This window comes from Myotis yumanensis, unplaced genomic scaffold (assembly GCF_028538775.1).
Source record: "Myotis yumanensis isolate MYYU_CA2020_CCGP unplaced genomic scaffold, mMyoYum1.0.hap1 SCAF_7, whole genome shotgun sequence".
Classification (NCBI taxonomy): domain Eukaryota; kingdom Metazoa; phylum Chordata; class Mammalia; order Chiroptera; family Vespertilionidae; genus Myotis; species Myotis yumanensis.
In genome coordinates, this window is record NW_027223758.1 from 12,938,784 (window position 1) to 12,948,057 (window position 9,274).

A 9,274-nucleotide genomic window follows, 5' to 3' on the forward strand; every position below is an offset into this window, starting at 1 on the left:
GCCTCTTTGTTCTCTGCTTTCTGGAGGCGGTCAGCGTGGAACATTCCTGCCCTGGATTCCTGCCCTGGATTGGGTGTTAAGAATACCAGGAGGGGGAGCACAGACTCCTCCCAGAGCTCTGAGATGGGAAAGGCAGCACCCCCTCACCTCTAACCCCAGGACGTTTCTTTAGAAGCAGAAGCCTCATCCTGTGCAGGGGCCTGTGCTGGCTGCCTCAGTTTCTCAGAGACAACGAATTTGATGAACGTCTTTTCCCCACTGCAGTAGCTGCTTCATTTGTTCGTTCTCGCATTTTTCATTAGCTGCTAAATCGCCCCTGTGGCTGCAAACCTGTTGTGCCTGACTCAGCCAGTGGGGAGCTATGGGAGCTGTGCAGGGACAGGGCAAGGGGGAGGGGGGCCCGGCCTGCAGAGAGGGTCAGTGGTGCCTGCCTGGCTGTCTCAGAAGATGTGGCTTAGGTTAGGTCCTGTCCTTTGGCAACTTTAGGAGGGGAGGCCGTGTCCTCCGCTCCCCACTTTGACTCAGGGGCGGAAGTTCTCCTTGCTCTCTGGCCTCATAACTCAGTGGATCATAGTGGGATGCGGCAGACAGGCAGGCGGCTTCTGCACTGCAGACTGCACACTGGCGCCAGCCGGAGGTTTCTGTGGCTGCACACACTGTGGGCAGGCGGCTTCTGCAGCCGCACACTGCCAGGGCCTGAAACCCGGGACCGGATGGGGTCACAGACGGCGGGCAGGCAGCTTCTGTGGCTGTACACGGACGCCAGCCTGTGGCCGGACCTGATAGGGTCACAGGCGGCGGGCAGGTGGCTTCTGGGGTGTCTGGGGTTGCTGCTGGGCCTGCGCCCCAGCTCTGCCCTCCGATCGCCATGGCGATCCTGGGCACAGGCCAGCCGACAACCCCGGCCCCCGGGGGATCTAGGGTTGCCGCCTGGCCTGTGCTTGGGCCTTCCCACCCTCCGATCGCCATGGGGATCGCTCAGCGCAGGCCCTCCCGCCCTCCGCCCTCCGATGCCATAGCGATCCTGGGCACAGGCCAGCCGGCAACCCCGGCCCCGGGGTGTCCAGGGTTGCCGCCCGGCTTTCCAATGGCGACCACAGGCTGGGGGGTGGGGAAAGGCGGCCTTTGCCCACCCACTAGCTCTTGCCTGCCACCTGGGTTGCCAATCACCATTCTTCAGTCCTTCCCCTTTCGCCTTCCATCATTGGGCGTATGCAAATTAGCCGCCATCTTTGTTGGCGGTTAACCGCCATCTTAGTTGGCAGTTGATTTGCATAAGGATATGCTGATTAGACAATGGGAAGGGTAGCAGTCGTACGCTAATTACCATGTTTCTCTTTTATTAGTGTAGATATGCATAGCCCATTGACACAGGCAATAGTGAGGTGAAGGCCTGGGGTGGGACAGGAGCCAGGTGGTTGGAGGCAAAGTGGGGAAAATGGGGGACATCTGTCATACTCCCAACAATTAAAATAAATTTAAAAATATTAAAACAATTTACAAAAAAAAGGCATTCAAAAAGAGGCAAAAAATATTTAAAGTGGAACTGCTTTATTATCCAAAGATTCCTCTTCTAGGAATATACCCAAAGAAACCCAAAACACTGATTCCAGAGAATATATGCACTTCTCTGTTCACTGCAGCATTATTTACAAGACCCAATATATGGAAACAACTCAAGTGCCCATTAATAAATGAGTGGACAAAAAACATTGGTACATATACACAATGAAATACTACTCAGTCATGCACAAGAATAAAGTCTTATTTTTTGCGGCAGCTCAGCTTGGATGGACCAGGAGAGTATTATGCTAAGCAAAATAAGCCAGTCAGACAAAGACAAGTACCGTATGATTTCACTTACATGTGGAATCTAATGAACAACAACAACAAAAAAGAAACAGAACAAAAAAAAAACAGAGAACAGACTGACAACTATCAGAGGGGAGGGATTTCGAGGTGCTGGGTAAAAAAAAGGTGACAGAGTTAAGAAAAACACGCGCTCACAGACACAGACAACTGTGTGGTGATTACGGAGGGAAAGGAGAGGAGGGCACACAGAAGAAGGTAGGCAGGGATAAATGGTGGGCGTGCGGAGACTGGACTTGCGGCACGCAGATGATGTGTTGTGGAGTTGTGCACTTGAAACCTCTGTGATTTTATTAATGGGTGTCACTCCAATAAATTCAATACAAATTGTTTTAAATTCCCAGGTGTTCTAGGAGCAGAAGATTGCTGACAGCTGCCACTGTGATAGGTGTCCAGAGAAGCTTAGCTAGCCAGGCCTCCCCTCCGAACACCTGAACAAAAAGGGGGTCAGAATTCAAAAAGGACCGGGATTCCACCCTGCCAATCAAATCTTGTATAAGTAAACCATTCATTCACTCGTGCAATCACCCAGCACAAACTAATTCAGGACCTGAATGTACAGACACTGGGCTAGTCAACCATGGCTTTGACCACAAAGAGGGTGGATAAGGATCCATCTCTCAGGGAGCAGACATCCTGGTGGAGAGAAGCATATGATAAACACAAATGAATGATAGCAACTCCATTCATTGAAGAGGGCTAGGAGTTGCAGAATGCTTTAGAAGATTAAAAAACCACCCTGGCTGGTTTGGCTCAGTGGATAGAGCATCGGCCTGCGGACTGAAGGGTCCCAGGTTCGATTTCGGTCAAGGGCATGTACCTTGGTTGTGGGCACATCCCCAGTGGGGAGTGTGCAGGAGGCAGCTGACTGACGTTTCTCTCTCATCGATGTTTCTAACTCTCTATCCCTCTCCCCTCCTCTCTGTAAAAAATCAATAAAATATATTTTTAAAAAAGAAGATTAAAAAACCACACTCGGTTGCAAACATAAGGAATATTCCTGTGGGTTTAGTGTATAAATGGAGTGTTTAAGCACTCCACAGCCCTTTGCCCTTGACTTTCCTTGCCCTGTAACTTGTAGTTTTGTCAACCTGCTTTAAAAACAAGCATCCGTTGTAGAACTTTCAGGTTTCCCCTATCCTGGGTGGGGTAGCAGCTGGCCCTGCTCAAGCTCCGTGTGGCCTCAGTTGGCAGCACAGATGCTCTGCACCTCAGTTTCCCCCTCCAGCCCTAAACCATTCTAAGTGCCTTTAGGCTGGGAGCCCAGGCCCCTCTTCTTCTTCTTCTTCTTTTTTTTTTTTTCTCAACTGTGGAATCACTGGCATCTTTATTTTTCTCAATTTATCCACAGAATTCAATCACCTATAGATCCATCACACCCCTTTTGCTTCTACATCTTTTTTTATTTTTCTAAATTCTTATTACAACTTATCCTGAGATCTAGGATTCCCAGAGACAAGAGCACACATAAAAATATCTTTAGATCAGGGGTGGGGAAACTTTTTTTCTGCCAAGGGCCATTTAGATATTTATAACATCATTAGTGGGCCATACAAAATTATCAACTTAAAAATTAGCCTGCTTCGCCTGCTATATTTTTGTCAAACATTTAATGAACTCACCCCTAATGCCTTGGCAGGGCCAGACCAAATGATTTTGCAGGCCTTATATGGCCCTTGGGGCCAGACCTTCCCACCACTGCTTTATTTATTTATTTATTTTTAAATTTTTTTATTGCTTAAAGTATTACAAAGGGTATTACATATGTGTCCCTTTTTTTCCCCCGCCCTTGACAATCCCCTGGCCTCCCCTACCCCCCAGTGTCTTATGTCCATTGGTTATGCTTAAGGAATATTCCTGTGGGTTTAGTGTATAAATGGAGTGTTTAAGCACTCCACAGCCCTCCACTTGTATGGAGGCTAATTTGCATACCTCCACTTGTATGCTTGTCGTACAAGTCCTTCAGTTGATCTCTTACCCCCCTCCCTCCTGCCCCCCAACCCTCCCCGGCCTTCCCGATGCAGTTTGACAATCTGTTTGAGGCAGTTCTGTCTCTGTATCTATTATTGTTCAAAGGTTTATAATGGTCTCTATTATCCATGAATGTGTGAGATCATGTGGTATTTTTCCTTCACTGACTGGCTTATTTCACTTAGCATAATGCTGTTCAGTTCCATCCATGCAGTTGCAAATCGTAAGAGTTCCTTCTTTTTTACAGCAGCATAGTATTCCATCGTGTAGATGTACCAAAGTTTCCTAATCCATTCATCTACTGATGGGCACTTAGGCTGTTTCCAGATCTTAGCTATGGTGAATTGTGCTGCTATGAACATAGGGGTGCATATATCCTTTCCGATTGGTGTTTCTGGTTTCTTGGGATATATTCCTAGAAGTGGGATCACAGGGTCAAATGGGAGTTCCATATTTTGTTTTTTGAGGAAACTCCATACTGTCTTCCATAGTGGCTGTACCAGTCTGCATTCCCACCAGCAGTGCACGAGTGTTCCTTTTTCTCCACATCCTCTCCAGCACTTGTCGTTTGTTGATTTGTTGATGATAGCCAGTCTGACAGGTGTAAGATGGTACCTCATTGTTGTTTTGATTTGCATCTCTCGGATGATTAGTGACTTTGAGCATGTTTTCATATGTCTCTTGGCTTTCTGAATGTCCTCTTTTGAAAGGTGTCTATTTAGGTCCTTTGCCCATTTTTTGATTGGATTGTTTATCTTCCTTTTGTTAAGTTGTATGAGTTCCCTATAAATTTTGGAGATTAGGCCCTTATCAGATATGACACTGGCAAATATCTTTTCCCACGCAGTGGGTTTTCTCATTGTTTTGTTGATGGTTTCTTTTGCTGTGCAGAAGCTTTTTATTTTGATGTAGTCCCATTTGTTCAATTTCTCTTTAGTTTCAAGTGCCCTAGGAGCTGTATCAGTGAAGAAATTGCTTCGGCCTATGTCTGAGATTTTGTTGCCTTTGGATTCTTCTAGAATTTTTATGGTTTCCTGTCGTACATTTAAGTCCTTTATCCATTTTGAGTTTATTTTTGTGTATGGTGTAAGTTGGTGGTCTAGTTTCATTTTCTTGCATGTATCTGTCCAATTTTCCCAACACCACTTATTGAAGAGACTATCTTGGCTCCATTGAATGTTTTTTCCTCCTTTGTCAAATATTAATTGAGCATATTGGTTCGGGCCGATTTCTGGGTTCTCTATTCTATTCCACTGATCTATATCAGGCCCCTCTTCTTGAGTTTGGCATTTTTGGCTAACACTGGCCATCACCATGGGAGATAGCCAGAAGGACCCCTTCTTCTGCTCAGCAGGCCCCCACTCTGGGTTCCACTCCTGGGCCTCTCTGGCAAGAGCTCTGTTTATAGAAACTAAATCACCTGCTTAATAAACTCAGTTTATTAAAACTAACTAAATCATCCTCCCGAATAGAATTCTTGACCTGCCCATGGTTGCTGCCCAAACCACATCTCTGAGGCAAATAGGACAAGGTTTATTGCTCCCATTGTCCAGATAAGGAAAACTGAGATTTAATGGACCAACCAACAGAGCCACTCATTTCCAGGGTCTCCTCCTCCTAGAAGCCCTCCCCACCGCCTGGGTGCAGAAGTAGGGTCTCCTTGGTCCTCCCCCAGACCCTGTACTAAGGCTCTTTGGGGCACTGGTGGTACAGTGGGATGCACTATGGGACCCCTTCTGCACACACAAGTTGACCTAGGCTTCTGTGCCCAGGGCACTAGGACCCCAGGCCCCCCTGCCTCTGGAGATAGCCCCTCCAGGGCTGCCTGCAGGGGATAAGCCAGGCTGTTTTTATCACTTCCTTCCTCCCTCTCAAGCAGTGGCCACCATCAGCTATTTACATAGAACTGCCACCTCAGCCTCAACCAGGACAGTTCAGGTCACAGAAAGGGGAACTGGACTGCAGGCCTGGAAGGTAAGAAGCCCCCCTTATTACCCAGCACTGCCTCCCACACCAGGGGTTCCCCCAGGTGGTGAGGAGGCGGGCTGTCAATTCTTACTTCTATGCTCACTTTTGCTCTCCCTTCTAGAAGATGGGGTTGGGTGGGTGGGGGCATTCACTTTGAGACACCTGCTCCTTGGCTAAGTCAAGATTCACTGGTTTATTCAACGAATAGTCATTGGAAGTCTGCCATGTGCCAGGCCCTGGGGTTTGGAAAGAGCTTGCCTTCGAAAGCGGGGGAAACACTTGTGGAGGCAAGACAGTGAATCAGGCAGGAAACTGGGGCTCGTGAGACCTGAGTTGGAGTCTGGTTTCTGACACAGGCTACTGTGTGACCCTGCACAAATCTCTCTTGTCTCTGGGCCTCAGTTTCCCCAAGCCTGGCTGAGGGGCTTGCAGAGGGAGTTCTTTCTGGGTTCCCTTCCCGCCCCCACCTCAGTATCCTTGTGCTGGTTAAGGGTTCACTTCATCATGGCGAGCTGTTTGGAATTGGTGGGGTGAGGTGTGTTCTGTGAAGGCCACACCTTTGGCCTAACCCCAGGCTTAGGCAGGGAGGCTGGGAGCAGCCTTTCCCAGCCCTACGGGGGTGGAGGACCAGGACTGTAAACCACAGAGCAGGGACCTGCTCCCCGCACCTCCTGAAGTCCTGTCCTCTTCCGAAGTCACCCCTGCTCCCTCCCCTACTGTCTTGCCTTCCGAGTGTTCAGTGAGGGTCAGCCAGGCCTAAGTTGGGCACAGTTCAGTTCCTCCCGTCTTCACAGCTGCAATTTCACAGGTCAGATACCATTGTTCCTATGGGACCCGCTGGTTCTTGGGATGGGGTGCAGGCTACCCGACCCTCCCTCACCTCACAGCCGCTCTCCCCACAGCCAGCCTGCACAATGCCTGCCTGGGGGGCCCTGTTCCTGCTCTGGGCTGCCGCAGAAGCCACCAAGGACTGCCCTGCACCATGCACCTGCCAGGCCCTGGAAACCATGGGGCTGTGGGTGGACTGCAGGGGCCGAGGGCTCACATCCATGCCTGCCCTGCCAGCCCGCACCCGCCACCTCCTGCTGGCCAACAATAGCCTGCGTTCTGTGCCTCCCGGCGCCTTCGACCACATGGTCCAGCTGCAGACACTCGACGTGACACAGAACCCCTGGCACTGTGACTGCAGCCTCACCTACCTGCACCTCTGGCTGGAGGACCACACACCAGAGGCCCTGCTGGACGTCCGCTGTGCCAGCCCCAGCTATGCCGCCCTCCACCCGCTGGGCCAGCTCACAGGCTATGAGCTGGGCAACTGCGGCTGGCAGCTACAGAAACCTTGGGCCTATCCATGGGTCTGGTGGGATGTGGCACTGGTTGTTGTGGTCATAACGGGCCTGGCCCTCTTGGCAGGTCTACTGTGCACGGCCAGAGAGCCCCTGCTCCTAGGGTCGTTCTTCAGGCCAAGCGGCCAGGCCTGAGCCCCTGTCCAGACTCCACCAGCCCTGATCAGCCAGTTCCACCAGTAACTTGAAATAAACTGGCTGCTCAGCCATTTTGTCCAAATTCAGATATTTTATTTTTCCCTCTCAGTACCTGCTGGAAACCTGGGTTCATTTTTTTTATTACCAGATATCAATTGGTGCTTTTCTGTCCCCCATGTTCCTAGTAGAATGGGCTGTCCCACTTCCTTCCAACCAGCCACCTCCAATTCCACAATTTGGACATCCAGAGCCTTTCCCCAGTGCCTGCAGGTCCCGGGACACCAGTTCTCACACCCTCCCTTCTCTAGTACTACCAGCTTCCCACATGGACCATCCTAGGCAGCCCAGGACAATTGCACATCAAATTCCAAAAATAAACCAAAAACCAAAAACAGCTTTATCTCACAACACAGCAGTGAACAGACAGGAAGTACTGACGAGGGCCTGGTCATCTCTGCAACAGACATACACTGAAAGGCACTTCACCATTCCCAAATGGCCTTGGCGCTCTGGCCCTGAGGCCATCTGGGCTCACCTGGCCCCATCTCCCGCACTAGTTTCTCTCTCCTTTATTTCCCCTCTCCCCCCTTCTTCAGAAACAAAACATCAGATTACTCCATTTCTCATGGAAGAAAACTCCCCTTCAAGTGCTGACATCAGACACCTGCAAACTCTGGGGTCTCACTTCTACCCCATTCAACAGATTCTTCAAACAAGACGCTTCTCTCCCTCAGAGGAATTCTGGTGCCGAGCAGTGAAATTAAACTTTTCTCCGCTGTACAAGCTAACGTTTAGGTCTGTTACTGGCCAACCCAAATCAAATATAATTACACCACAGCCCCTCCCTCTAGGAGTTCCATGGGGTGGTCCCATGGCTCAGAAGGTGCCACTAGGAAAGCTGAGTGAGCATAGTGTGCCACTGACCGGCACCGGTCCACAGAGGTGAGCCTGGAACAGGACCCCCAAACTGAGGATGAGGGATGGACAGTAGGGAGTTGTGGAGACTGTGGCAAATCAGAGAGTCCACGTTCCATCCAAAGAGGTCCAGCCAAATGCTGCCGTGTGGAGATGTGGACCTAGGTGCCCTGTATTCCATTCTTCTAGAGCAGTGGTTCTCAACCTTCTGGCCCTTTAAATACAGTTCCTCAGGTTGTGACCCAACCATAAAATTATTTTCGTTGCTACTTCATAACTGTAATGCTGCTACTGTTATGAATCGTAATGTAAATATCTGATATGCAGGATGGTCTTAGGCGACCCCCGTGAAAAGGTCGTTCGACCGCCAAAGGGGTCGCGACCCACAGGTTGAGAACCGCTGTTCTAGAGAGACTGGAAATCTAGATTTTTATGTGAAATCTCTGAATTTGTCAACTTTTGGCAACTAAATGAAAAATTTAATTATTCTATCAATAGGGCAAATATAACACATATTATCAACTCGACGAAGTCCACAGCTGAGAGTCTGTAATTCGTCTGCATTAGCCATCAGCTGAACCACTGCTGCCTAATGACAACAATGGTAAAAGATGGCATCTACTTGCCCTGATCGGTTTGGCCCCATGGATAGAGCATCGGCCTGCGGACTCAAGGGTCCCAGGTTCGATTCCGGTCAAGGGCATGTACCTTGGTTGCGGGCACATACCCAGTAGAGAGTGTGCAGGAGGCAGCTGATTGATGTTTCTCTCTCATCAATGTTTCTAACTCTCTATCCCTCTCCCTTCCTCTCTGTAAAAAATCAATAAAATATATTTAACAAAGATGGCATCTACTGATCAGGCACATTGTATGTGAAGCCCCTCACAGTGCACTCTGTAAACACCCTGTGGGGAAGATACTGTTCTCCCTGCAATGTATGGAGAACACAGCTCCAGGGGCCCCAGCAGTCACTTCATAGGCATGATCCCAGACAGGTCCCCTTCCACATCTGAAAAGCGCTCCCTTAGAAACTTCCTGGGCCCCCTGGAACTAAGGCTCTTCCGCAT

General features: G+C 49.5%; 1 protein-coding gene across 1 annotated transcript; it reads left to right on the top strand.

The window, feature by feature from the left end:
• Window positions 1-5,759: 5,759 nt before the first annotated feature.
• Window positions 5,760-7,458, top strand: GP9 (glycoprotein IX platelet). Its single transcript, XM_070421402.1, has 2 exons — window positions 5,760-5,814; window positions 6,711-7,458. Exon 2 carries the CDS (start codon window positions 6,723-6,725, stop codon window positions 7,287-7,289), a length of 567 nt encoding a protein of 188 aa, XP_070277503.1. The 5' UTR covers window positions 5,760-5,814; window positions 6,711-6,722; the 3' UTR covers window positions 7,290-7,458.
• The last annotated feature ends 1,816 nt before the right edge of the window (window positions 7,459-9,274 follow it).

Coding starts and splice junctions, on each gene's coding strand:
- GP9 (XM_070421402.1), top strand. CDS start 6,723: ATGCCTGCCTGGGGGGCCCTGTTCCTGCTCTGGGCTGCCGCAGAAGCC.